Source organism: Melanerpes formicivorus, unplaced genomic scaffold (assembly GCF_026170545.1).
Source record: "Melanerpes formicivorus ecotype bairdi unplaced genomic scaffold, bMelFor1.0.p_v2 SCAF_102, whole genome shotgun sequence".
Taxonomy (NCBI): Eukaryota; Metazoa; Chordata; class Aves; order Piciformes; family Picidae; genus Melanerpes; species Melanerpes formicivorus.
Window position 1 is genome coordinate 963,010 of NW_027142454.1, and position 27,254 is coordinate 990,263.

The window sequence follows — 27,254 nt, forward strand, 5'->3', positions numbered from 1 at the left end:
ATTGGTGATTCATAAATAATCAGCTGCTGTTTGTGATCCCTCAGGGCCCTGCAGGATGTGCAGATCAGATTTCAGCCTCTTCACAGCCCTGACCTGGGTGCATCCATTCCTGCTCATGGCTCTCAGGAAGACTTTGGTGAGCCTGTGTGGGGCATTGGCTTGCTGGACCCTTATAGGGCAGGGAGAGGCAGGAGGGCAGCTGTGGGTGCCCCTATGGTGGTGTTGCCTGGAGGGCTCTGATGTGAACTGGCTGAGAAAGAGCCACCTGATGGAGGCCTGGAGTGAGCATGGGGGAACATGAGGCCAGGAGCAGCCTGGAGGGCACTGCTCTGGGAAGTGTGAATTGGGTCTCACTGTGGGGAGAGACAGCAGAGCCTGGGGAGTAGAGGGGACAGAGCTTTGTGGAGGGAACTGCAGCAGCTCGTTCAGCACTCTGGGAAGTGGCCTTCTGTTTAGGGAAGAAGGGAAGCTTGAATCTGTGGCCCAACAAGAGCCACTCCAGTGTGCTGGGGCTTGCTCTGGCTGGGAGGTTGCAGGGCTTGTGCTTGTCCCATAGCACAGGTCCCTGCTAGGTGGAGTTAAAACTTTGGCTCTTGGGGGCAGTTCCTCTAAAGTGCTTTGTACTTCTCCCTTGGAAGCCTTTCCAGACCACATGGCTGATTTCAGCACTGAAGGGCTGGGATCTGAGAAGGGATCTGTGCATGGCTCCCAGCCAGACCTGCGGCGAATTGCAGAGCTGCCTGTCCTGGCAGACTTCCTGTCCCTCTCAAATGATGCCAAACCAAAGCTGATGACTCCAGATGCATTCATGACACCAAGTGCATCTCTTCAGCAGGTAACAGAGAGCAGCACTGTTACTGCTGGGCTAGGAGGGGTGGGTCTGGATTTTGATTCCTTTGGGAACTGTCCTAGGCAGTGATGACTCTGGTAGGCTGCACTAGCTGAGTGCCTGTTGGTACATCTGAAAAGCTGAGCTGACCCAAGCTCATGTTGTGAGCCCAGCTGCCAGACTGCTGGTGGAGCTGTTGTGCAGCAATATGGATGTGCCAAATCACAGACTCAGACTGCTTTGGATCAGAAGGGGCCTGTCCTGGTTTGAGGCTGGACAGATCCTGTCTTGCCCCTGAAAGGGGCAAAAGAATGACCCTCACAAATGGATTGCGGAAGTGATGGAAAGTTTAAGTGGAAAAAGCAACAGGCGTTGTACAGAAGTTACAAGCACAGTGACAGAAGAATCCTAAAACATACAGAGTCCCCTATAGCACACCCAAAAGCCTCCCAACACTTCCCTTTTCCCCACCTGAGGGTATATCCAAAACCCCCAGGGCTCTTTCTTTCCCCCCCCCACTGCTAGGCTAGTCTCAGGCTGGCCAGGTCTGAGTCTGCCCATCCCCTGCCTTCTCCTGGTATTAGGCCTAGCCAGGCCTAAAAGGCCTTGAGATACTCCCCCAGCATTACCCAATAGGGAGCATCTCCCATAGGAGCAGAGAGGGAAGAAAAAGGAAGAGAAAGACTTTGCAGATGGTTTTATAGGGCGTAGGATATTATGGGTATGAAATAGGCTGTTTCCTGTGTCCACCTTACTGGGTTGGAGCCTTTGGACACGGGAGGTATAACTCTGTGGCTGTTAACAGGAGGCACCCAGCATGAACTGTCACAGGACCTTTCAAGCTCATCTAGCCCACTTCCCCTGCAGCCAGCAGGGACATCTGCAGCCAGAGCAGGTTACTCACAGCCACAACTAACCTGACCTGCAGTGGTGCCAGCCATGGGGCAGCTCCCACCTCCCTGGGCAGCCTGGGCCAGGTTCTCCCCACCCTCAGTGTCAAACATTTGCTCCACTCTCAATTTTCCTGTTTGAATATAAACCATCTCCCCTTGTCCTGTCACAGCAGGTCCTGCTCAAAAGTCTGGCCCCATCCCTCAGAGGGTATCTTGTCCAACCCCTCTGCTGGCAGCAGTATTCCAGTGTCTCCCCACCCTCACTGTGCAACCTGATGTCCAACCTAACTGCCCTGCTCCAGTTTCAAACCATTGCCCCTCAACCTCTCCCCACAGGCCCTTCTGAACAGGGACTGTTCAGCCTTTCTGGAGGTCCCTTGCCAATACTGAAATGCAGCTCTGGAGCCTTCTCTTCTCCAGGCTCAACAGCCCCAACTTTCCCACCCTGTCCCCATAGCAGAGGTCCTCCAGCCTTCTAATCATCTTTGTGGCTACCTCTGGACCAAATCAATCCAGCAGCTCAGTGGAGGTTTTCTGACTTCACCATTCCCCTTTCCAGGGGCACAATCCCTGCCCTGGCCCTGCCTTCCACACTTTTGCTGATCCAGGCCCAGATGCTGGTGGCCTTGGCCACCTGGGCACAACCTGGCCACTGCTGACCTGGTCTCTGCAGGTGTTTCTTGGTAGCCAGAAACAGCAGTGGGGCTTAACATACCTCCTTCTGCTCTTCACTGCTGGCCAGCTGCTAGAGGAGCAAGGCCTCTCTACTGTGCATTGGAGCAGTCTGCTTCCATCTATCTGCAGTGCAGGACCTGGAGCCTCACCTGGCTCTGGCCTCACTAGTGGCAGCAGACTTTGACAAAAGCAGTCCAACTCAAAGAGCAAACTGGGGACTAGCAGCAGAGCTCTGCAGAGTGCCACTTTGCTTTGGGAGAGCAACTGTTCAATAAAAAGTCCTTGCTTCTGTGGTAAGGATGTGTCCTGCCTTTCTCCTCTGCCCTGGTGAGTCCACACCTGGAGTCCTGGCTCCAGTTTTGGGCTCCCCAGTTCAAGAGAGACAGGGAACTGCTGAATAAAGTTCAGCAGAGGCTCCAAAGCTGCTGAGGGGCCTGGAGCTGCTCTGTGAGGAGCAAAGGGTGAGAGCCCTGGGGCTGAGAGCCTGGAGAGTAGCAGCCCCAGAGGGCATCTGAACAATGCTCAGCAAGAGCTAAAGGAGCTGTGAGGGGCAAGAGGCTGGGGACAGACTCTGTTCAGTGGTGCCCAGGGACAGGACAAGGGGCTGAGGGCACAAACTGGAACCCAGGATGTTCCACCTGAGCAGGAGGAGAAATTTTTGGTGTGAGGGTGCTGGAGGCCTGGAGCAGGCTGCCCAGAGAGGTTGTGGAGTCTCCTGGTGTGGAGAGCTTCCAACCCCCCCTGGCCATTGTGCTCCTGGGCATGTTGCTGTGGATGCTCTGCTTGAGCAGGGGTTTGGACTGCATGAGCTCCAGAGGTCCTTTCCAATCCCATCCTGCTGGGGCTTGTTCTGGGGCTTTTCTTTGTCCTGCACCTGAGCACCCCAGCAGTCTACCTCCACCTATGGTTTTCTTCTAGTCCCTGTTCACCAGGAGACCCCTTAGGAGTTGTGGGGCAGTATTCCCAGCTGCAGCTCCCTGCTGGGCTCCTCTCTCACCCTGTGCCTCCTTGCAGCTCGCCGTGTCCCCAGGCAGCAGTGTCAGCTCCCTGACTGCAGTCACAGCCATCAGCAGCACCTCTGTCACTGACTCCTCCATGCCCAGGTACGTGGCCGTGCTGTGAAACCAGCGCAGCTGGGGAGGTCCCTTGGGGTGGCACAGAGCTGTGCTGGACCCTGTAGGAGAAGAGCTTGTAACCAGAGCTAGAAACTGGCTTCTGAGTCCCAGCATCCCTGTGGGAGCAACTGTTTGCATCTCTGATGCAGCTTGGAGCCTGCCTGTTGCCATCCAAGGGGCCAACAGCAGTGTTTGGGTTGTGCCTCCTGGGACTTCTCTTGCTGCACCTCAGTGGTGTTATTCTCCATGCTTCTCCCCAAGGGCTGCCATTGTTTACAGGTAAGAGCACTGCAGCCACCAAGGACATCCCAAGGACAGGGGCTAGCTTGGGGCTGCTAGGAGGATCTTGCTGGTGTCCCAGTGGGTTGGGCAGCATCAGGCAAAACTTCCCTTGTAGGAGCTGCGACCATTCCTGAAGACGTAACAGGCTCCTCCTAAATGGCACCTCAAATTTGAAGGGATGACAGTGCCCCTCTGCTTTTTTGTTTGAGGGGATGGCAATGGCCCTCTGCTTTTTGTTTCCACTTGGTCTTTCTCTGGGCTGTGTGGGGACTAGGAGATGCAGGTGAAAGTGAGCAGGGAGTGACTGACCATGGTGGAAGGGGCAAGTGCTTGGAGAACTCTAGAGAAGTTCACTGAGTGAACTTTGGGTTGGGCTCCTCCATCAAGCTGTGGCTCCTGTCTCCTCAAGTGTTTGATGCAGATCTGTATCATCACGTTGTCCTGCCTGATTTGCTTGTCTCTGTTTTCTGCAGGCCATCAGAAGACTTGACTGTGAGCCCCAAGATGCAGCTGGACACCAGCCTCACACTGAGCAGCAGCAGCAGCAGTCTCCAGACAAGTCCTAGGAGCCATTCTGTTCTCATCCCAGGCCTCCCTGACAAACTAACACCAAAGGCACCTGTTGCAGTAAGGCTCCAAATGCTTCTCCCTTATGGGCCTTCTCTGTGGGCCTGTACAAGATGAAATCAGATTTCTGTGGATCTGAACAAGGCCAGCAGCTGCCCTTTGAAAGACACAGCTGCTGGCATGGACCTGCAGCCAGTCTTACCTGTGCCTGTGGAACCTGACCTCGTGTCAGACAGCTTGTCAGAACCAGAGCCAGCTCTGGCTGGTGCTGGGATGTGGTCAGACACTACTACCTGGAGAGACCTCTTCCTCCTTCCTAGCCTCATGTGTCTGAAACAATCTTTTCCTGTTGCTAAATTCTCCTTTCTAGGTGCAATACAAAGCAGATTGTAACCAAAGCTTGGAATGGAGATAAGCTTTTGGTTCTGGAGATGTTTGGTGTTAAAGCTGGCAGGGAGCAGAGCAGGGATGTAGAGCTGGTGTGACCTTCTGTTTTGAAGGTGTCTTCAAGCCAGCTTTGGCTGAAATGTGTTGTTAGCCCAGCTGAGAGCCCAGTGCAAGTGTTGGGGAACACACGGGTCACACAGAACCACAGGGCTGTAGAGGTTGGACGAGAACTTGTAGATCAGCAAGTCCAACCACTTGCCTGGAGCTCACACTGCCACCACTGCTGCTAAGCCACCACAACTGAGCCACGTCCCACAGCACCACATCCAGGCAGCTTTTAAACCCCTCCAGGGCTGGGGACTCCACCACCTCCCTGGGACAGTTCCTGGCAACCCTTGCTGGGGAGAGATTTTTCCTGATGTCCAATCTGATCTTTGGCACAGCTTGAGGCCATTTCCTCTTGTCTTGTTACTGGGGAGAAGAGACCAACCCCACCTCACTGCAGCCTCCTTTCAGGGAGCTCTAGAGAGCAATGAGGTCTCCCCTCAGCTCCCTCTTCTCCAGGCTGAGCAGCCCCGGGTCCCTCAGCTATTCCCCACAGGACTTGTGTTCAAGGCCCTTCCCCAGTTTCGTTGCCCTTCTCTGGGCTCCAGCCCCTCTGTATCCTGTTTCCAGAGCGGGCGGTGCAGGGTGCCAGAGGCTCTGGAGATGTCTGCAGAAGACCTTGAAGGCTCTGGTTTGGTTTTTGTGTCTAGGTTGTACAAGGAAACCCCTCTCTGGCCCTGGAGCTGCAGGAGGTGGAGCCCTTGGTGGTGCCTCAGGCTTCTCCCACCCGCGAGCGCTCGCCGGACGTCATCTCCTCTGCTTCCACAGCCCTGTCCCAGGACATCCCCGAGATCGCCTCCGAGACCCTGCAGCGCAGCTTCGCGGCTGCCCCGCCCGGGCTGCCTGCCGAGGAGCTGGGGCCGCACGCCGACAGCATGGCCTCGGCCGCCTCCGCCCTGCACCTGCTGTCTCCCCGCACCCGGCACGGCTCCGAGCACAGCCACCACGCCCTGGACGTGCCCGAGGTGGACAGGCTGAGCGCTCCCTCCCTGCTCGAGACCGCTCTGACGCAGGAGAGCGCCGCCCCCGACGGCATGGGGTCACAGCCGTGGCCGGCCGCCCCAGACATCACCCGTGAGACCAGGGGCAGCCTGGCAGACAGGTAGGTGCCACGAGGGAGGGGCAGCCTGGCGGAGGGGTAGGCACCGCGAGGGGTGGCCTGGTGGAGGAGTAGGCATGGGGCACTTCTTGCCTGGGGCAGTTCCTCTGCACTTGCCCAGCTGCTGGCTCTCAACTTGTCACCAAAGCAAAGCAGTTCTTCCCTCAGCAGGAGACCTGTAGGGAGCTGCTGACTGCCCCTTGCCATGTGCCTGCTCTGTTCCTGCTGTGTCTGCCACTTCCCAGGCCAGCTCCAACAATTTGTGCAGCCTAAAGGATCTGTGAGAAGGACCCCAGCAACCTCTACAGCTTCCTGACAGGAGGCTGCAGTGAGGTGGGGGTTGGTCTCTTCTCCCTAGTCCCAGGAAATGGCCTGAAACTGTGCCAAGGGAGGCTTAGGTTGGGGATGAGGAAAAATATCTTTCCTGCAAGAGTGGTTGGGAATTGGCATAGGCTGCCCAGGGAGGTGGTGGAGTCCCCATGCCCTGGGACCATGGTTTGGTGGCCATGATGGGGTTGGGTTGCTGGCTGGACTGGATGATCTTGGAGAGCTTTTCCAACCCATTCTGTGATTCTGAGGTGAAAAGTCTGCTTTGTTGCCTTCATGTGCACCTGGAAATGGAGGCTTGGGATGGGACATGATTTCTTTTCTTCACACTGGAAATGAAACCACTGCAGGCTAAATTCTGCCCTGGGTGCCACATTCCTGCCTGCTCCTGTTGGAAGGATTCACTTGGCACAGAGCTGCCAGGTGGAACTGGGGGTTATTGGCTGGCCTCCATGCTGGCATCACAAAGTACTTGCAAAGTCAGAAGATGAATGCCCATGGAGCAGGCCTGCAGGATGGGCAGCATCACACAGTCTGCTTCCCAGGAGCCAGCTGGAGCAGGATTCCTCCCAGAGCTGGTGTCCCTGGCTGGCAGTGGCATGGGAGCAGCAAGATGCACCTGGCACCTCCAGACCCTCTCTGGGCCAGGGCTGCACAATCCTTTCTTTCCAACAGGGCAAGCAGGCTGGCAGTGTCACTGCTGCCCTTCAGACTGTCCAGGGGTGTTCCCTCTCATCAGATTTCTAAGAGAAAGGCCTCAGCCTGTGCCTGCACACCTGAGGAGGCTGCCTCAGGAAATGGTTCTGGATGTGCTAGCTCTGGGGAGGGCACTGAGGCTGTGTTTAGGCAGTGTTTGCTTCTGCTCATCATTGCCTGTTGAGCAGAGGCTCTGCAGGAGTTTGCTCTGCTCTTAATCTGTCTTGGAGCTCCTCTCATATCAGAGGATCACGTGTGGCCTCTCTGGATCCAAGATGTCACTTCTGACATTGCCGCTCAGGCTGGATTGGCCTTTGCAATTCTCTTCTGTCTGGTGCCCCCAACCCATCACACTGGTACACTTCCATGTGCTCCTCGATAGATCTGTGCAGCCCTGATGGATTCTGCCCCAGGGCTCAGTATTACTCCAGGGAACACCAGCCCAGGATGGTGCTGGTCACCAAAGGATGCTGTGCTGCCCAGTTTGTAGTGGCTCACTTGTCCTGCATGGATTGTGTTCTTGGTTAGTGTCTGAAGCAAGGTGAGCTGCTGCTTCCTTCTTGGGGCCACCAGAAAAACACTTGGAGAAGTTTGAGTGTTCAGTGCCTCTAAACACTTCATAGTATCAGTCAGGGTTGGAAGGCACCACAAGGATCATCTAGTTCCAACCCCCCTGCCATGGGCAGGGACACCCCACACTAGATCAGCCTGGCCAGAGCCTCATCCAGCCTGGGCTTAAACACCTCCAGGGGTGGGGTCTCAACCACCTCCCTGGACAACCCATTCCAGGGCTTCACCACTCTCATGGGGAAGAACTTCCTCCTCACATCCAGCCTCAATCTCCCCACCTCCAGCTTCATTCCATTCCCCCTACTCCTATCACTGCCTGAGATCCTGAGAAGTCCCTCCCCAGCCTTCCTGTAGGCCCCCTTCAGATACTGGAAGGCCACAACGAGGTCACCTGGGAGCCTTCTCTTCTCCAGACTGAACAGCCCCAACTCCTTCAGTCTGTCCTCACAGGAGAGGTGCTCCAGCCCTCTGCTCATCCTCCTGGCCCTTCTCTGGACATGTTCCAGCACCTCCACATCCCTCTTGTAATAGGGGCTCCAGAACTCTGCTCTCTGGGTCTTCACAGAATGTTAGAGGTTGGAAGGGATGCCCAAAGATCATCCAGTCCAACCCCCTGCCAAAAGCAGCATCACCCATGGTAGTTCACACACAGGAACACATCCAGGTGGATTTGGAAGCTCTCTAGATGAGGAGATTCCACAATGTCTCTGGGCAGCCTGCTTCAGGGCTCCAGCACCCAAAGAATTTTCTCCTCATGCTGAGGTGGAACCTTCTGTGATCCAGGTTGTATCCCTTGGTCCTTGTCTCATTACTGCAGACCACCAGGAAGACATCAGCCCCCTTTGCCTGCTCAATCAGAAAGAGACTTTCATGATAGTATTTTATTTTTCCTCTTCTTCCAGCCCAAGGGATGAGGTTGAAGAGAAGCACAAGAGCTCTGCCTACCATCGCCACAGCTACCAGCTGCTGCAGCATGACAGCCAGGATGCCAGTGCAGAGCAAAGGTACCTGAGTGCTCAGCCCCCTCTAGCCCTGCCTGGCCTCAGCTCAGGCTGTGCTCCTGCTTCTGTCCTTAGCAAGCCTTCACTCGTGGGTTGAATGTCTTTGCTTTGTCTCCTGCCTGTGCTTGCAGCCCAGCATCTCCACCAGGAGAGGGCATTGGCAATGTGGAACAATCTGACTCTGCTGTTCCTAAGAGCAGGGCTCAAGCTTGCTTAAATTACTAGTACAAATTTAGTGAGGGATCAGTTGCCAAGTACTGTGCCTTAGATGAAGTACCAAGGGTCTCAGGAGCTGGTTTCTGGCTTTTGACATCTTTGCTCTCTCAAGAGTCACCCTCCAGCTCTGTGGACATGTTCTGTGTGCCTGCTAGCTCAGCTCTGTTGGGCAGCTGAGGGTTCATCCAACATAACCCATGCTCAAATTCAGCCTGAGATGTGCAGCTGCAGGGCCCCACTCAGGGCTCAGCCTGCTTCTCCTCTGCTCCCACCATGCTCACTGCATGAAGTACCTTTGTGTGTGCAGCTGGAAGGATGTGCTGTGCATGGGTGCCCTGCTGGGTCAGCATCTCCTGCAGGGCTCATGTGCCCCTGAGTGTGTGCAGCAAGAGCTGATCCTTCTGCCACACTGCCTGAGCCATGGTGGTCCCTCCTTGTGGTGGGTTTGAAATTACCCCCCAGCTAATTTGGAGAACTGCCTCCAAAATAAATGGCTCAGAGCAGCTCCGTTTGGGATGGAAGCAAATGAACCTCTGTTTACAAGCAAACTACAGTCTAGAAACATGAAATGCAATGAGTGTGTGGAAGCTATACCATAGATGTATAATGTAGTTACAATCTATAGACAACAGTAACTCCTCAGAACCCCCTGGATGGATCCAGGGAGACCATGCACCTCCTCCCCCACTCCCTCCCTCCTTCCCATTACCTCACATAGGAGTCAGAACAGAGATCTCCTGGCAAGGCCAAGAGAGAGAGAGGAAAGTTGCAAGCAGAAGCAACAGAAGAAGAGGAGAGGAAGAACTGTCTCTGCCTCTGCTCTATACCCCATCAGCAAGCCAAGGAACTCCATAGACCTGAGCATTATTTTCCTTTTGTATCCAATGGTCATTTATTTTACTTTCAGTCTTTGCAGTCAGGGACTAGGCTAAAGTTCCCCCTTCAAGCTGTAACACTCATGCAGTCCCTTTCAGTCTTGTGCAGCACTTGAGCTCAACCAGAGCAGACCTGGATGGAAGGAGCTCTGTAGAGGCCTCTGTTAGAGGTGGAGGTGGTGTGAGTGGAGGAAGAGCAGAGTGTGAATCTCCTCCCCTTAGTGCAAGACAGCGCTCTCTGGTATATCGAGTAATGTCCTCTCCCCTGCTGTTCCTTCCTAGTGACCATGATGATGAAGTTGCAAGCTTGGCTTCTACCTCAGGTGGATTTGGTGCCAAGGCATCCACACAGAGGCTGCCTGTGAAAGACTGGAAGGCCAAGGCCTCCCCTCGGGCCTCCCCCAAGCTGAAGCGCAAGGGCAAGAAGGATGATGGGTACGCTGGGGCCACCCTGGGGAAGCCTGCTGCAGCCATCAGCAGGGACATGAAGGTCTGAGGCTGGGCAGCAGCCAGGGGCTCCCACCCCTCACCCTCTTCTGGAAGCAGCAGTAGCCCCACAGAAGGTGCTGCTGGCTCCTCAGACACTGACTTGCCTTTTGGGGAGTGCGAGTGGGTGCTGGGACCAGAGTACAGCCTGGGCTTCAGGGCATCGTGTGGGAGGTAAATGGCACATTGTGGGGGCACTCTGGATCCTCTTGGCAGCTTCAGTGAAGGCTTCATTAGAACTGTGACACTGTGGCCTAAGGTGGCTTCAGTTCTGGTTGACACCTGAGTGCTGGCTCAGGGCCCTTGTTCAGCAATCTGTTGCTGCTTTTGTGCCTGTCCCAAGGTCCCCATCTGAATGTCTTTAACTTAAGCCCATGACTGGGGAGATCTGCCCATGGTCTGTTAGCCAGCCTGGGGAGAGCAGCACAGCTTCTGCAAGGGGCTCTCTCCTCTTCCTGTGTTCCCATAGCTCCATGGTCTGGATCTCTGGCCATGCAGATTGCAACAAAGAACAGGCTCTGGGGTTAGGCTTCTGGCTGTGGTCCTGTGCTGTGACACCCAGAAGCTCTTGCCCTCAGAAAGGCCTTTCATTATTCCTGCCTCAGTCCTTTGGAAGCTGCTGAATGGATGCTGTCAGGGAACAACAAATGTTTGCTTTCCATCTGCTAGTGTTTGAATATTCATAGATGTGGACTTGGCTGCAGTCAGTGCATCCATGCAGTGCTCCTTGTCCTGCTCTCTCTGCTGGGGTGCATCACTGCTTTCTTCGCCTCGAGAGCTGGAATCATTCTAGATGATTTGAAGCTCATTATTTCTATACTTCACAAGCAGGTCCTTAATTTTCCTCTACAAAATATCAGGAGACCTTCACAGGTGGTTTGGCAAAGCCTTTCCTGGCTGTGACCTTGGGCACAGCTGATGAGCCCATGTGCATTGTTCTTTGGGACTCCTGAAGAGTGCAGGTGGTGGAGTTGCCATGCTGGAGGCATTCCTTTCTTCATGCTGTGCTAGGCAAAACAGGAATAGGAGTGGAGTGTCAAACCCCAAACAGCCATGAATTGTGTGATCTGTACCTGGGTGCTACAAGCAGCTCATGGACATAAGTGCACTCCTGCTTTTTCTTCTTGTATTTCCAGGGATGTGAACCAGTCACCAAGATCCTCTAACAACCAGGTGAGTCAGAGCTGCTCTGCAGTCTGTCTGAAGGGCACCATGCTCTAGTTACTGTCCTGCTGAAGAGCTGAGGGAAAGCTGTGAGCCCAGGCAGCCTGAGGTGGGGCTGCAGTTGGCTTTGTTACTGCTTTGCTCTCTACCTCATGCAGCAGAGGAGCTGCTCAGCGCTGCCCAGCCCGATGCTGGCTCCTTGTCTTTGCATGTCACTCTGCATTTCTGTCTTCTGATAAGCCCTCTGGCATTCAAGACAACACCATTCATTTCCTCAGCCCTGCTTGCCTGGGCTGGCAGCAGCATGGGCTGTTCCCAGCAGAGGAAGGGTCACAGTGGGACTGACCTGCTGGAATTTCTTACCCCTGTTGATAGCAGCTCCCTACTGGGCCAGAAATGCTCTCAGCCATGTGTCTGCACTTAAACTGCCCTTCTGAGCAGGTGGAGTGACAGTGAGCTGGAGCTGTGTGCTTGTCTTGTTCTTCAGAAACCACTGAAAGAGCTGAGAGTGTGCTCTGGGAAACCTTATAGCTCTGCTCCTTGTGCTGCTTTCTCAGAAGTGTTGAACCTCATTATGGGCAGAGCCTAAGGACCTGACCAGGAGCAAACAGGAGCTGTTCTCCCTTGCTGCCCCTGCCCGCCCCACACACCCCTTTCTCTTCCCTCCCTTTCCCCCTCCCATTCTTCACTGCACAGCTGATGTCCTGAGCATGCACTTGCTCACCCCCTGCAGGAGCTCTATGTACTTTGCTTTCCCAGTTTATTTCTTGGGACAGGAGCCTTGGAAATGGGCATTATCCTGGCCCCATTTTCTGTTTTGTGTGTTACCCTTCAGTGCCTAGGCAGGGGAGTTAATGCTTGCCAGAAAGCTTGCCTGAGGTCCAGTCCTGTGAGCACTGAGGACTTGTGCCCTGCACCCCCAGGTGACCCCTGAGTTCCAGGAGGAGCTGATGTGCATCCTGAGGAGCCAGCAGCAAGAGCTCTCTGAGCTGCGGCAGAACCAGGTGGAGCTGCTGCAGAGACTCACAGACCACCTGGACGCCATCCAGAGCTCTCTCATGGGCCATGTGGAGAGGGTGCTGGACTCCCAGCAAGAGCAGGAGCGTATCCTTCACCCTTGTGTGCAGGGCCTGTGTGGCAGGGGGCAGTGGAAGGCTGTGAGGCAGATCAGAGCCATGAGGAAGGCTCAGAAGGCTGAAGGATCTCGGTGGCCTGGGCTGTAGGTGCAGTCATGTTCACCATAACTATTTCAGTTCTTCCTGGTCCCCTTCCAAGGGCAAGGAACTCAGAATGGAGAAGGATGAGGAGCCACTAAATCTCCTTGCCTGTTCAGAGTCTTAAGTGCCACAAGGCTGGAGTGGACTGGAGGTGCCCTTCACAGGGGGGGCCAGGTGCAGAGCAGTGGCTATGGGATGGTCCTTGCCTAGTAAAAAGAGAGTCAGTGCTTGAACCAGGAACAGCTTCTGACTGCCATGCTGCACAGGTGAGCCTGGGGTAACCTGCTCTGTACCCATGTGTGCACCATGTGCCAGAGCACAGGGCTGGGGAGGAGCAGCTGAGGGACCTGGAGCAGAGGAGGCTGAGGGGAGACCTCTTTGCTCCCTACAGCTCCCTGAAAGAAGCTTGGAGGCAGGTGGGGGTTGGTCTCTTCTCCATAGTAACAAGCGATGGAACAAGAGGAAAAGCTCTCAGTTTGCCCCAGGGGAGGTTTAGGTTCAACACAAGGAACAACTTTTTCCTCCTTGGGGATTATCAAGGCCTGGCCCAGGCTGCTCAGGGCAGTGCTGGAGTCCCCATCCTGGAAGAGTTTCAAAGCTGTGGAGATATGGTGTTGAGGGCCATGGTTTAGTGGTACCCTGGCAGTGCTGGGTGATTGTGCCCCTGTACTGGGCACTGATGAGGCTGCACCTCAAATCCTGGGGTCAGTTTGGGGCCCTTGCTCCAAGAAGGACCTTGAGGGCTGGAGCAGGTCGAGAGAAGGGCAGTGAAGCTGATTGAAAGGCCTGGAGAACAGGGCTGGGGAGGAGCAGCTAAGTGAGCTGAGGATTTTTAGTGTGGAGAAGAGGCTGAAGGGAGACCTCATTGCCTGTTTTGTGTCTGGCAGCACTCCTGACCAGTCAGACCTGGCAGTGATTTCTGTTCTTGCTCTGTTCATTAGTTTTGAACCCTCCCTTTGACAGGCAAGTTGTTTTCATGGACAGCTTTTTACAGAAGTTTGGAGCCCAAAGCTATGCTCTGGGGTTGGAGTTTCTGTTTTTTCCTGCCTCCCCATCTTGTTTTCTCCCCTGGATCTCTTTGGTTTTTGCTGAGGTTTTCAGGTTTGTCTCAGTGTTGTGTGCTGGCTGTTTCAGAGAGCATGGCTGCTCCATGAGCTACCACAACTTTTTTTTCAACCCAGGGTCCCAACATGGAGGGGTTGGAAGGGACTTCTGGAGATCACCCAGTCCCACCCCCTGCTCCAGCAGGGCACCCACAGCAACCTGCCCAGGAGCACAATGCACAGGGGGGGTTGGAAGCTTTCCACACAAGGAGACTCCACAACCTCTCTGGGCAGCCTGCTCCAGGCCTCCAGCGCCCTCACACCAAACTTTCTCCTCCTGCTCAGCTGCAACCTCCTGGGTGCCAGTTTGTGCCCTCAGCCCCTTGTCCTGTCCCTGGGCACCACTGAGCAGAGCCTGGCCCCAGCCTCTTGCCCCTTACAGGTCCTTTAAGCTCTTGCTGAGCATTGCTCAGCTCCCCTCTGGGGCTGCTCTTCTGCAGGCTCTCAGCCTTTGCTCCTCACAGAGCAGCTCCAGGCCCCTCAGCAGCTTTGGAGCCTCCCCTGGACTCTCCAGCAGTTCCCTGTCTCTCGTGAACTGGGGAGCCCAGAACTGGAGCCAGGACTCCAGATGTAGCCTCACCAAGACAGCATAGACCAGGAGGAGAACCTCCTTCCACCTGCAGGCCACATTCTTCTGCACACTGATGGATTTGCTCTTGCTACCCTGCCATGGCCTCTCTGCTTTTCGTGCTGCTGCACCAGTGAGCAGGCTGAGGGTGGGCAAGAAACTGGGAAGTGACACAGCTGGGACAGCCACCCCCAGCTGCCCGAAGGGATGTCACATACCCTGTGGCACTGTGCTCAGCAGTTCAACCCTGAGCTTCCGGGGCCTACAGGAAGGCTGGGGAAGGACTTCTTAGGATCTCAGGTAGTGATAGGACTAGGGGGAATGGAATGAAGATGGAGGTGGGGAGATTCAGGCTGTATGTGAGGAGGAGGTTCTTCCCCATGAGAGTGGTGAAACCCTGGAATGGGTTGTCCAGGGAGGTGGTCGAGGCCCCGTCCCTGGAGGTGTTTAAGCCCAGGCTGGATGAGGCTCTGGGCAGCCTGATCTAGTGTGGGGTGTCCCTGCCCATGGCAGGGGGGTTGGAACTGGATGATCCTTGTGGTCCCTTCCAACCCTGAATGATACTATGGTACTATGACCCTTCCTGTTCTGTCCCCTGTGCTGGGTAGAGGGCTGTGGGGTCTGAGCTGCCTCCAGGGGCAGCCAGGTTAACCCTCAGTGTGCAGGGAACACATCTGTTGGAATCTTCAGGGTCCCTTCCATCCCAGTCTGTTCTGTGACTGTGATTCTGTCATCAAGCTTCTTGTAGCTGTTGGCTTTTCTCCCTCACCTTCAGGGCTCTTCTGTCCCACTGGCTTATTCAGAGCACCCTGCTGTCGACAGGAGCACCTCAGCAGTGCTCTCATACCCCTCTTCCAGCAGGCTCTTTTGCTCAAGCCTCTGGAGGGGAGGCTGGTGTCCACCTCTGTGGTCAGGAGGAGCCCTGCTTGTGCTCCTTAACAGCCGGTGGCAGAGAGGAGGCTGGAGCGGGCGCTGACAGAGGGCCAGCAGCGCAATGGGCAGCTGCAGGAGCACCTGCACCAGCAGCTCTCCCAGTCCCTCTCCACCGCGCTCTACAGCCGCCTGGACAGGACCATCCGCGAGGAGCTGAAGAAGACCATCCCTCAGTGTGAGTGCTGCTGCCTGGAGCCCCACACCGGGAAGGCCTCCTGTGTGCCCCTGCTGGCGCTGTGCCACCTGCAGGCGCTGCACTGTGCACCCGCTGCAGGCTCTGGGAACAGCAGGAGGCTGGTGGCGGGGATGGCTTTGCAGAGCTTGGCATCTTCAGAGCTGCTGGAGGCTGTTCAGCAGAGGAAGACAGAAGAGGCTAGTGAGCTCTTAGATGCTGAGGCTTGAGTGGGGCAAGCTTAGACTCTTCTCTACCTGTCCTGGACACACTGGCACCATGCATGTAGGGAAATGTTCAACACAGCTCTTGGTGCCCCCCATTCTGTGCCAGGCAGGGCTGGCCCCTATTCTAGATCAGGTCAGCTACAGGGCAGCTTTTATGGGGACAAGTTTTGAAAGCTTCAAGGCTGGAGGTGCCACAGCCCCTCTGGTGACTTTCAGAGCTGTACCACCCTCCTAGCAAAGGTTTCTCTTCATGGCCAGCCTTGGCTGGGGCTTGTGCCATAACCAGGCTGTGTCATACCTCCATTTTGGTTTGGGTTTTGAAGTCTGACTGAGGCTTGAGGCTGCAGTTTGGACGTGGCGGTGTTGTCCCTAGGCATTTCGAAGAGCATGGACCCTGTTGCTGGGCAGCTGAGTAACAACATGGCTGCCAAGCTCACTGCTGTGGAGGGGACCCTGAAGGAGAGCATCACTAAGCTTGTGAAGTCGAAGGTAAGGAGAGCCAAGCTGCAGCTTTTCCTGGGAAGCAACTTCTCCCACCTTCCTCTCCCCTCTACCTCCAGGTGGGAGTGAGCCAGGTTAGCTGCCAGTGCTCCAAGCTCTCCCCTGGTGCCATCAGCTCAGCTGCTGGGGCTGATACTGCTGGCACCTGGCTGTCCTGGGGTGGTGTGGGTGCTGCCCAGAGCTGCAGCCTGTGTTCACATCCCAGCCTGTGACAGGCTGTTGTGAACTTCTGGAGTCTTCTCTGTATGCTTGCCAGAACCTTACCGACACCATCGTGAGGGCAACAGCTGACACCCTGCAGGGCCCCATCCAGGCAGCCTACAGAGAAACCTTCCAGAGTGTGGTCCTGCCGGCCTTTGAGAAGAGCTGCCAGGCCATGTTCCAGCAGATCAATGACACCTTCAAGCAGGGCACACAGGAGTGTGAGTGCTTTTTCTCCTGGGTTATCTCTACAGCTTGGCCTCTTCTCCCCTCTTGGCCTCTCCCAGTCCCACTGGTGACTGTTTCATCTCTTAGCTCCTCTGTGCCCCATTCCACAGCTGGGCAGTGGAAGCAGAAGTAAGGGATTCACCTCTGCTCCTTGTAGCTCTGCAGGTCAGCAGTGTCTCCTGCTGCTGGGTTTTGGGCACTCTTCCTCACAAGTACACAGAGCTTATATCCTTCTCCCTTTTGATCACACTAGTTCATAAAATACTTAAAAATACAACTTTCTGATCTGTGCAGACATGATTCTTTGGTCAGAAATGATCCTCCTCTTTCTTCACTGTCACTGAACTCCATCACTAGTGCAGATCTCATGCTGTGTGTGAAATAAAATACCCTAGTGCCACCTTCCTCCTGCCCTGATCCATCAGGGCCTGTGCTGTCTGTCACAAGGCAGCTGGTGGCTTTGTTGTTGCGCCCTGTGCTCCTGCATGGCGGGGCCAGGGTTCCTAGATGAGTGTGAACACAGCCCAGGGCAGGATCTGTGTCTTCTCCCTTATTTCTGCTTACAAACCAATTCCATCACTGTCCTGCTGGAGAACATGGGGACCCTGGCAGCTGTGTTTCTGCCCTGACCATCTCCACAGGCTTTCCTCTCTGCTCATTGCAGATATCCAGCAGCTGGAGGCTCACCTGAAGAACAAGAAGCTGCGGGAGCAGGAGGCCCGGGAGCCGCTGCTGGGGCAGCTGCGGCAGGTCCTGGGCAGCTTGCAGAGCAGCGCGGAGCAGCTGGCGTCCAGCGTGGCTGCCGGTGTCCAGAGCGAGCTGCAGCACCAGCTGCACGTCATCGTGGGCAAGTAAGCTGCCACTGGCCTTGTGGGCACAGGTGGCACTGAGAGCTGTCCTCTGCGTCCCCGCAGCCTCTGTCCACTGGTGCCGGAGCAAGCCGTTGGCTGGCGGAGGCTGCATCCATCTTCTCAGTGTTATCGGTGCCCAAAGGGTGGGGGGCAGGAGGCTGGGGCCAGACTCTGGTCAGTGGTGCTCAGGGACAGGACAAGGGGCACAAAATGAAGACCACAGAAGGTTTCTAGCAGCCAGCTGTGTCACTGCTGCATCTGGGAGCTCAGGGCCTGCTCGTCGGTGTCCCATGCTGGAGGACACAAGGACCTCAGGCAGCCCAAAAGCATGCTCAGCTCTGGCTAACCTGTCTGTTCTGAAGCTACCTTCTGGTCTTGGGAAGGATTTTCTCCTGTGCTATGTCCTCAAGCACACCACCAGTTTCTGCAGCTTGCTCTGCCTTCCCAGCTGCTCTGCAGCAATTCATGCTTGGCCATCCTGGTTTCAGGGTGTGATGCTGCCATGCCTGCAGCACAGCCGTGGTGTCAAGCTGGCGGTGGGTTGCCAGGCATTGAGTGATCACCTGGAGGGCAGAATGCCAAGGTTATTTTAAGCCCCAAGAAGATTTTTCAGAGGACATCTGACTCTTCAGTGCAGACCAGGCTTGCCAGAAGGGCTGCCAGAGCCAGTCCTGGTTGTGGGGACTGTGTGCTCCCAGGGCAGTCCTGCTGCTCTGCCTCTGCTGGAGCAGATCTGCTGCTTTGTGTCTTTAGTTAGAGGGCACAGCTCTTGGGCAATGGTGCACTGTGAAAGGGCTTTTGAGGAGTCACAGGCTCAGTTAAAGGAAGACCAAGGTCAAGGTCCTGCTCTGAGTCAGGACAGCCCCCAGTATCAGTCCAGACTGGGGCCAGAGCAATCCTCACTGTCAGTATAGGCTGGGGGAGGAGGTGATAGAAAGCAGCCCTGAGGAAAAGGACTTGGGGGTGCTGATGGATGAGAAGCTGGCCAGGAGCAGGCAGTGTGAGCTTGCAGCACAGAAGGCTGGGCTGCATCCAAAGATTCACTGCCAGCAGATCCAGAGAGGTGATTTTGCCACTTTGGTCTGCTAAGACCTCACCTGGAGTACTGTGTGCAGGTCTGGAGCCCTCAGCACTGGAAGGACATGGACCTGATGGAGAGGGTGCAAAGAAGGCCATGAAAATGATCAGGGGGTTGGAGCAGCTCTGCTATGAGGACAGGCTGAGGGAGCTGGGGGTGTTCAGCCTGGAGCAGAGAAGGATCTAGGGAGACATTAGAGCAGCCTGCCAGTACCTGAAGGGGGCCAGAAGAAGGATGGAGAGACACTGTTCCCAAAGGCCTGCAGTGACAGGACCAGGGACAATGGCTTCAAACTAGAGCAGAGCAGATTTAGGCTGGATGTGAGGAACAAGTTCTGCACCAGGAGGGTGCTGGAACACTGGAAAAGGTGGCCCAGGGAGGTGGCTGAGACCCCTTCCCTGGAGATACTCAAGGTGAGGCTGGACAGGGCTCTGGGCAACCTGATCTAGCGGAGGATGTCCCTGCTGACTGCAGAGGGGTTAGACTGGATGAGCTTTGGAGGTCCCTTCTGGCCTGGACCATTCTATGATTGTATGAAGGGCTGGAGAGCAGCCCTGAGGAGAAGGACTTGGGGATGCAAAACTGGAGATGAGCTGGCACCAAGTGCTGCCAGCCCAGCCCCAGCCTGTCCTGGGCTGATCCCGGGCAGTGGGGGCAGGGATGGGTTTCTGCCCCTCTACTGTGCTCTGCTGACCCTGAAAGGTCTCTTCCCCCAAAGCAGCCTGTGAGCCTCGGTGTGTTATTCCGAAGGTGTCACCTCAGAGCAGCAGCCAGCAGAGCTGCTGTAGGAGGCTGGGGCTGCCCAGAGCTGAGCAGCCCTGCTGGTGAGCTAGGGCTGGTAAAAGCTCCCCAAGCTGAGTGCCCCCCCAGCACCCCTATCCTGCACAGAACCCCAGCATCTCTCACACACCAGGCTGGCCTCAGCAGCAGGTCCCAGTGCCTGTCCTCAGGGCAGCTGAGGTTAACCCTTTGGGAGCCACACGGTGGAACAAGCAGTGCTGTGCTTCCTGTCTGGGACAGGCTCTGCAGTGCTGTCCCTCAGCTCTTTGTGCTCAGAGATGCCTTTGGGTTGCATTTTCAGCATGCAGGAGACCATCTTGGCCCAGGTGCAGAGAGTCATCAAGGGAGAGGTGAGCCTGGCGATGAAGGAGCAGCAGGCAGCAGTCACCTCCAGCATCGTGCAGGCCATGCGCTCTGCGGCCGGCACTCCCATCCCCTCCACACACCTGGACTTCCAGTCTCAGCAAACCCACATCCTGCAGATGCTGCAGCAGGGACACCTCAACCAGGCTTTCCAGCAGGTACCTGGGCTCCATGGCAGCGGGCACTGCTGTGTGGTGGGTATGGAGCTGAGCAAAAAGGGTTCCTTAAGCTGGCCACGTGGTCCCATAGTGGGAGCTAACTGAGAAGACCCCTGGTGATGGATTGCTGGAGGGCTGCACTCTCCAGCAGGTTCAGCCAGAGCCCTGCAAGGCCCCATTGTTTGGTGGCAGCTGAGTTCTTCCTTCCTTGCCCATGCCATGGCAGGACAGAGACAGCGCTCTGGTAAGCTGGAGCTGTGTTGCCAGCAGCAGTGGCATGTGGTGTGCCCCTGAAGAGCAGCAGCTTCCTAAGCCTCTCCAGGCAGGTCCACCAGGTGGGGCCTCACCTTGCTTTTGCCTGTGCCTTAGTGTACAGCAGAGCCCTCTGAGCTGCTGCAAACAAAGTCCTCTGGCAGTGAGAGCAGTGCTGTGGCATAGGGTGCAGCCATGGCCCTGCTGCACACTGCTGACTGCAGCCTGCTGCCCTCTGCCTGCTCGTGGTCTCAGCCTGGATCAAACACAAGTGACCTCTGAGCAGATGGAGTCCAGGCGTGGTCCTGCCTGCACATACAGCAGGGTGTGCAGAGAACTCTGCTCCCAGTGAGCTGCCCAAGGCAGAGGGCTCTCTGCTCTGTCCTATGTCCTTCAGCTGTCTGTTGTTTCCTCTACACCACTTCTGTGGAGATGTGCTGGTGGACAACAAAAGCTGAGAGCCCTGGAGCTGTTGAGCCTGGAGAAGAGCAGCCCCAGAGGGCATCTGAGCAATGCTCAGCAAGAGCTAAAGGACCTGTAGGGGGCAAGATGCTGGGGCCAGGCTCTGCTCAGTGGTGCCCAGGGGCAGGACAAGGGGCAGGGGGCACAGACTGGAACCCAGGAGGTTCCACCTTTACAGGAGGAGAAAGTTGTTTGGTGTAAGGGTGCTGGAGGCCTGGAGCAGGCTGCCCAGAGAGGTTGTGGAGAGTTTCCCATGGCCATTGTGATCTCCAGAGGTTCCTTCCAACCCCCACCACGCTGGGACTGGACTCTGAACAGTCTGTGAGTTGTAGCTGTGTCTTCCTTGCAGGCTCTGACAGCAGCTGATCTCAACCTGGTGCTGTACGTCTGTGAGACTGTGGACACCCAGCAGGTGTTTGGGCAGCACCCCTGCCCCCTGTCCCAGCCTGTGCTGCTCTCCCTCATCCAGCAGCTCTCCTCCGACCTGGGGACCCGTACAGAGCTGAAACTGAAGTGAGTGGTCAGAGCACCAGAGCTGCCCCTCCTCTGCCTTTCAGTTCACTGCCTGGAAGTGGAAGGTGGAGCTTTGCCCAGGAGCAGCTTTGCTGTCTCCTCAGTTCACAGCCCATAGCTGGACTGCGTGTCAGCAGCTTCTGGTCGTGACTGGCGGTGGGTTCAGTGGGAGGAGACACCAGGAGCTGCTGAAGGGACATCTGTCTGATGTTCCAAGCTTGGGTGACAGCATAGTGACTGTGCTCAGACTTGCCATGAACATTTTTAGTCTGTGAGTCAAACCCCTGCCCTCACAAACTAACTTGGACCTGAGGGTTCTGATCAGGGCTAGTAGGAGGAACTGACTCAAATCAAGTTTTTAACTCAAGTTCCCAAGCTAGAAAAACTGAGCCAAGAGTTTTATGTGGGGAGCTGCTACTTGGAGCTGAAGCTGAGGCTGGTCTGCTGGTGAAAACCATTTGCAATTGCCATGGTGTCCTACACTCATGGTTTGTTTGAACATCAGAAAGGCTCAGTGGTAAAATTCCTCTGCCCCAGCCCTTCCTGGACAGACTCATTGGGAGGCCTTCAGCATCCCCCTATGTGGAGTAAGCCTCACTGCTGAGGATGTTTCCTTCCTCCTGAGAAGAGGCTGCAGTGATGTGGGGTTGGGCTCTTCTCCCTAGTCTCAGGTGTTAGAAGGAGAGGAAATGGCCTTAAATTGTGCCAGGGGAGGCTTAGGTTGGAGATGAGGAAAAATTTCTTTGCTGCAAGAGTGGTCAGGGATTGGCACAGGCTGCCCAGGGGGTGGTGGAGTCCCCATGCCTGGAGGTCTTCCAGAACCATGTGTCCATGGCACTTGGGGCCATGGTGGGGCTGGATGGTCCCAGGCTATTCTGTGATTCTAATTCTGCCTCATGCTATAAAAACATCAAAGAAGGCCCCTACAGAGCTGCAACCAAGCCTGTGGCCAAGTGCTACCTCCAGCTCTGCAGGGATGTCCTGTTCAGCTGGGCTCTGCAGCATATTCTGAGGCGGCCCCTGCATGCTGCAGAGGGGCTGGGGGGACTCTGCTGCAGTCAGCAGCAGCAAATGCCCTGTGCTGAGCTTGGGTGGCTGGGGGAGCAGAGCTGTGCACCTTCAGTACTGAAATGACTGAAATTCAGTTGGGATCCAATGTTTGGGTTGGCTCTAACCCTGCTCTCTCCCCTTCAGTTACTTGGAGGAAGCGGTGATGCACCTGGACCACAGTGACCCCATCACCCGAGACCACATGGGGTCTGTCATGAGCCAGGTGCGGCAGAAGCTGTTCCAGTTCCTGCAGGTGGAACCCCACAACACGCTGAGCAAGCCTGCACGGCGCCTCATGATCATGCTGCAGGGCCTGGTCACCCCTGGCATGACCTAGGAGACCCTGGCTCCCGTGGGGGGCTGTGTGGGAGCTCCCCAGCAGCTCCAGTTAGTTACTAACCACGAGCCGTGTGTGGTAAGAGCTCTTGCCAGGAACCCGATCCAGCTGTGTGTGATGTCTCCAAGGCCACCCTGTGTATAGTTCCAGAGTCCCCGAGCGCTCCCCTGGCTGATGTTCCTCAGCAGTCTCAATGGAGGGCTGTGTCCTGCACCTGCCCCTCTGTCCCTGAGCCCAGCAGCTGCCAGTGGCTTTCTCCCCCTGTCAGTGAGCAAAGGAGCAGGGAGGTGCTCGCTCAGCCCCCAGCACGGGGGCTGCTCCCATGCCTCCTCCTTGATCAGAACCCAGCAGCCATACTTTGGTCAAGGACTCCAGCTCCTCCTCCCTGGCACGGGGAGTTAGCTGGGAAGGCTCTGTGGTGTCATCACCTCCCAGCCCACACTGGTCAGGCTGTGGGCAGGTCTGGGGAGGTGCTGGGGGCTGTCAGGGGCAGGCACCCCAGGGGCCATTGGTTCTGTTGTGTTTTGGAGCATGTTCATGGGTCAGATGTTGAGTTTGGGTTTTACACCAGGGCTTTTCTTTTTATCTAGATTCTGAGGGTTTGTTTTGTTGGTTGTTTTGGTTTGGGTTTTTGGAATAACATTAAGAACAATTCAATAAACAACTTTTTGAGGAAAAACAAAACTAAAACGGGGCCCTCTTTCTCTTGGCCTGCGGTGGGAAAGCTTGGCCTGGAAGCAGTCCTGAAGGCCATGAAGCATCTTGGAGGGGCCACCTTCAGCCTTGGAGCTGAGGGGCTGGCTGCCCTTTCTCTTTCCAGCTCTGCCCTAGAGTCTGTGCCTGAGCTTTGCTGGGCAAGTCCAGCAGTGTGCAGCTGCTTTTCCTTCCCACGGGAGGCCGGGGGCTCCCTTGGTGCTGGTGCCGGTGCTGGTGGTTGTCTGCTCCCCCAGGCAGGAGCCACCGTTCCGCTTCACACAGCGAAAAGACCAATTCCCTTCTGCTCCTCCCTCCTGGGCCCGAAGTCCGGCCCCGTGGGGCTCCTCCACCCGCCCGGGCGGGGTTGGGGCGGGCCGGGGGCGGTGCGGCCGGGCTGGGGCTGCCGGGGGCGACGGAGCGCGGAGCACACGGTGGGGTCCGCACCATGGGCTGCGGCTGCTGGCGGCTGCTGGGTCTCGTCTGCCCACTGCTCCTGCAGCTCGGTGAGTGCCCGGGGCGGGCAGGGGGTGGGAGCCGGAGGCAGCTCCGTGCTTCTGCGGGTCGGGATCTCCTGGGATGTTCCCGTTGGGGCTGGGGGATGCTGAAGGATGGGAGCAGGACCCCCGCTGCCGGCCAACAAGCAAAGCCAGGCAGGAAAGGTGCTCGGGTCTGGCTCTCCAGCCCGGACCAATCCATGCAACCAGCCCTGCCTGCCCCCCCTGCCCTGCCCCGTCTGCCCCCCTCACCCGGGGCCCGAAGGGCATCCTGTCCGCTGGGAACGGTGACTATCGCGCCTGCTCATCTGCTCCTCCCAGAGCCGAGGGGGAGGACATCATTGGGCTCCGGGCACTGGTACCCGTTGGCACCCGTGTCCTGGAGAAGGGGTGCAGGAACCCAGGGCTAACCTGTCCCAGCGCTCCTCAGGCTAGAGAACAGGGACCACCAAGCCTGGGGCAGTTTTCAGCCTTGGAGGGTGGATAATTCAGGCTCTTCCCCAGAAACAGGACGACTACTGGAACACCTTGGAGCCAGGGATGCTCCGCAGCACCCTGGGAACCTCCCTTCCTGGTGGCCTCTGGGACTCCCTTCCCAGCGGAGCCAGGCGCAGGACTTTTCCCCGTGGACTTGCAGTGGGGTAGCAGAGATGATTTCCCTTCCTGGTTTCTCCTGCCTCACCTGACCTGTCCAGCTTTATGCTGAGGGAGCTGAGTGGAGGGGAGGGTTCATGCTGGACATTACAGGAGCCCAGGAGGCCAAAACCCAGCCCGCAGCAGGGATCAGCCAGCCGGGGGAAGGCATCTGCTGGCCCTTCTAGCTGGTGTGTCCCTGGGCTGCTGGCAGATGCCCTTGTCGAGCCGGCTCGAATGAGGAGCAGCAGATTCCCCTTTCCCCGTTGACACCTAAGGTGTTTGTGACCCACGTGGTTGGCGTGAGTCCAGTCCTTGCCTCGGAGCAGCCCTGGGGCTTTCTCTCCCTGAACACCCTCTGTGTTCCACCAGGCTCTGGACTCACCCTGCTGCTAGCCTTGGCCACAGTCGCCTTGCCCAGGGCCTTGTTCCAGGGGCATAGCTGCGGGATGCCAGCGGCAGGGCACAGGGCTCCCTGGAGACATCCTGGCTGCCTCAGCAACCCCTGGGCAATTTTCGGCTGCTTCCCAGCAGGGGACCCCCTTTGGGACTCTCCTCACGCTTGTTTTAGTATCTCCTTAACACGGACAGCGCCAGGGAGTACACCCACAGCCCTCCCACAAGTCCCACACCTCCCATGGCTTGCCTCTTCCCCTTTCTCTCTCCTTGCCCCAGCTCCCCTCTCTCCCCCACCCCAGCTCGATGAGCCTTTGCCTTTGTTTTTTCCCCGTTGTGGTCAGGGATTAATCTGTGCTGCCAGGGGATCAGGGCCAGGACAGATGGCTCCAGGGACTGGGCTGTCCCTGGAGCGATGGGGAGAAGTGTCTGCGTGTCTGTCTGCCACACTGCTGCCCCTGCCCTGTGCTCCGTGGCAACACTGTTGGGGGTGTCACACCGTGCACCACTCCTCTGGGCCAGGAGTGGAGGTTCACTCCACGAGCCTCATGGGAAGATACCAGGCTTCATTGTGGGTGCAGAACAGGCTGCCAGCCCCACACCACCTTTCAGAGCCCAGTGTCACCCCTGCCTGGTGCCAGCTGCCCCGGGCCGGGCGGCTGATGACTAACAGCCGGTGCACGGAGTCCCAACTCTGTCTCTGCCTCGCAGTCGTGAGCCAGGAGCCCGTCAGCATGGCAGGGAAGTGTGACACCATCTACAAGGGCTTCGCCAGCTGCCTCCTCAGCCTGGGGGAGAGCATGGCCCAGAGCGTCCGGCAGCAGCGGGAAGAGGGGGGCGAAGAGGCTCAGGAGCTGGACAACATCTGCAGGTGAGTGTCCCCTCCCTGGGGGAGCTGCCGGGGTGGTGCCACCGGCGGTACCCCCAGCTCCCGCCCCTCTCCCCAGGTCCTGGGACGACTTCCACGCCTGCGCCAGCGAGGCGCTGTCGAGCTGCCCCGAAGATGCCGCGGCCATCTGGGAGTCGCTACGGCAGGAGTCCCGCAAGATCCAGTTTCAGGGCAACCTGCAGGAGCTGTGCAGCGCCCGCAGCCGCCTGGCCAGCGCCCGCGGCTCACCGCCCGCCGAGACCAACCAGGCTACGCTGCGGGGCTCGGCCGCACCCCTGCGCCGCCGGCTGCTCGCCCTGCTGGTCCTGCCGCTGCTGCTGCCTTGGCTCTAGCCCTGCCCGCCGGGCGCCCAGCTCGCTCCCCCAGCTCTGGCCTGGCACAGGTGCCCGTGGTCCCCACCATGTCCACCTCCCCCTGGGCATCCCTTGCAGGGCATCAGCCTTTCCTGCAGCCCTCCAGATGAATTTATATTTATATTAAAAGACACTTTTACACTTCTTCTGGCTCTCTGCCGTGGGAAGCCAATTGCGCCCCTCCCAAGCACCACGTTTGCTCCAGGGAGGGGAGAGGAGATGCTCTCTGGAGCAGGGTGCTGTGGCTCTGTCCCACCCCAGCACATTGCCCGTGGCCACTCTTGGCAGCCCATGGAACCATGACAGCCCTGAGGGCGTTGTGCTGGCGATTCCACCACCCTGCTGCTGCCTGGCAGTGGCTTCTGGGGTCTGGGTACAAAGGACATTCCCTTTAAGCATGCAGCACACCTTTGACACTGTCTCCCACAGCAAACTCCTGGCCAAGCTGTCAGCCCCTGGCTTGGACAGCAGCACTCTGTGCTGGGTTAGGAACTGGCTGGAGGCTGAGCCCAGAGAGTGGTGGTGAATGGTGCCACAGCCAGCTGCAGGCCAGTTACTAGTGGTGTTCCCCAGGGATCAGTGCTGGGCCCCATCCTGTTCAAGATCTTTATTGATGATCTGGAGGAGGGGATGGAGTCCACCATCAGCAAGTTTGCAGATGACACCAAGTTGGGAGCAGGTATTGATCTGTTAGAGGGTAGAAGGGCTCTCCAGAGGGACCTTGCCAGGCTGGACAGATGGGCAGAGGCCAACAGGATGGCATTCAACAAGTCTAAGTGCTGGGTGCTGCAGTTTGGCCACAACAACCCCAGGCAGTGCTACAGGCTGGGGTCAGAGTGGCTGAGAGCAGCCAGGCAGAAAGGGACCTGGGGGTGCTGGTGGACAGCAGCTGAACATGAGCCAGCAGTGTGCCCAGCTGGCCAAGAAGGCCAAGGGCATCCTGGCCTGTATCAAGAATAGTGTGGCCAGCAGGAGCATGGAAGTCATTGTGCCCTGTGCTCAGCACTGGTTAGGCCAAACACCTTGAGTCCTGTGTCCAGTTCTGGGCCCCTCTGTTTAAGAAGGACATTGAGACTCTTGAATGTGTCCAGAGAAGGGCAACAGAGCTGGGGAGAGGCCTCAAGCACAGCTCTGTGAGGAGAGGCTGAGGGAGCTGGGGTTGTTTAGCCTGGAGAAGAGGAGGCTCAGGGGAGACCTTCTTGCTCTCTACAACTGCCTGCAGGGAGGTTGTAGCCAGGAAGGGGTTGGTCTCTTCTCCCAGGCAGCCAGCACCAGAACAAGAGGACACAGTCTCAAGCTGCACCAGGGGAGGTTTAGGCTCGAGGTGAGGAGAAAGTTCTTCCCAGAGAGAGTTGTTGGCCATTGGGATGTGCTGCCCAGGGAGGTGGTGGAGTCCCCATCCCTGGAGGTGTTCAAGAAGGGATTGGATGTGGCACTTGGTGCCATGGTTTAGTAGTCATGAGGTGTTGGGTGACAGGTTGGACTTGATGATCTTTGAGGTCTTTTCCAACC

The 27,254-nt window shown here is 56.9% G+C and overlaps 2 protein-coding genes across 2 annotated transcripts in view; both read left to right on the forward strand.

The window, feature by feature from the left end:
- Positions 1-22,959, forward strand: part of EDC4 (enhancer of mRNA decapping 4) — a 48,206-nt gene extending 25,247 nt beyond the window's left edge. The window contains exons 14-29 of the mRNA XM_068166550.1: positions 45-136; positions 639-835; positions 3,412-3,500; positions 4,268-4,421; positions 5,504-5,955; positions 8,448-8,549; positions 9,920-10,072; positions 11,260-11,296; positions 12,211-12,391; positions 15,128-15,283; positions 15,881-15,996; positions 16,265-16,430; positions 17,102-17,288; positions 19,448-19,667; positions 20,731-20,894; positions 22,089-22,959. Coding sequence (XP_068022651.1) covers positions 45-136; positions 639-835; positions 3,412-3,500; positions 4,268-4,421; positions 5,504-5,955; positions 8,448-8,549; positions 9,920-10,072; positions 11,260-11,296; positions 12,211-12,391; positions 15,128-15,283; positions 15,881-15,996; positions 16,265-16,430; positions 17,102-17,288; positions 19,448-19,667; positions 20,731-20,894; positions 22,089-22,281 — 2,659 coding nt within the window. The 3' untranslated portion in view covers positions 22,282-22,959. The remainder of the gene's footprint in view (positions 1-44; positions 137-638; positions 836-3,411; positions 3,501-4,267; positions 4,422-5,503; positions 5,956-8,447; positions 8,550-9,919; positions 10,073-11,259; positions 11,297-12,210; positions 12,392-15,127; positions 15,284-15,880; positions 15,997-16,264; positions 16,431-17,101; positions 17,289-19,447; positions 19,668-20,730; positions 20,895-22,088) is intronic.
- A 429-nt stretch (positions 22,960-23,388) lies between these two features.
- On the forward strand, positions 23,389-25,886 carry NRN1L (neuritin 1 like). Its single transcript, XM_068166558.1, has 3 exons — positions 23,389-23,480; positions 25,212-25,371; positions 25,448-25,886. The coding sequence occupies exons 1-3, from the start codon at positions 23,423-23,425 to the stop codon at positions 25,719-25,721; spliced, it is 492 nt and encodes a 163-aa protein (XP_068022659.1). The 5' UTR covers positions 23,389-23,422; the 3' UTR covers positions 25,722-25,886.
- The last annotated feature ends 1,368 nt before the right edge of the window (positions 25,887-27,254 follow it).

Excerpts from the sequence above, each read along its gene's own strand:
- NRN1L (XM_068166558.1), top strand. The coding sequence starts at position 23,423 with ATGGGCTGCGGCTGCTGGCGGCTGCTGGGTCTCGTCTGCCCACTGCTC. Across the intron at positions 23,481-25,211 it reads CCCACTGCTCCTGCAGCTCG|TCGTGAGCCAGGAGCCCGTC; the intron begins GTGAGTGCCCGG and ends TCTGCCTCGCAG. Across the intron at positions 25,372-25,447 it reads GAGCTGGACAACATCTGCAG|GTCCTGGGACGACTTCCACG; the intron begins GTGAGTGTCCCC and ends CCCTCTCCCCAG.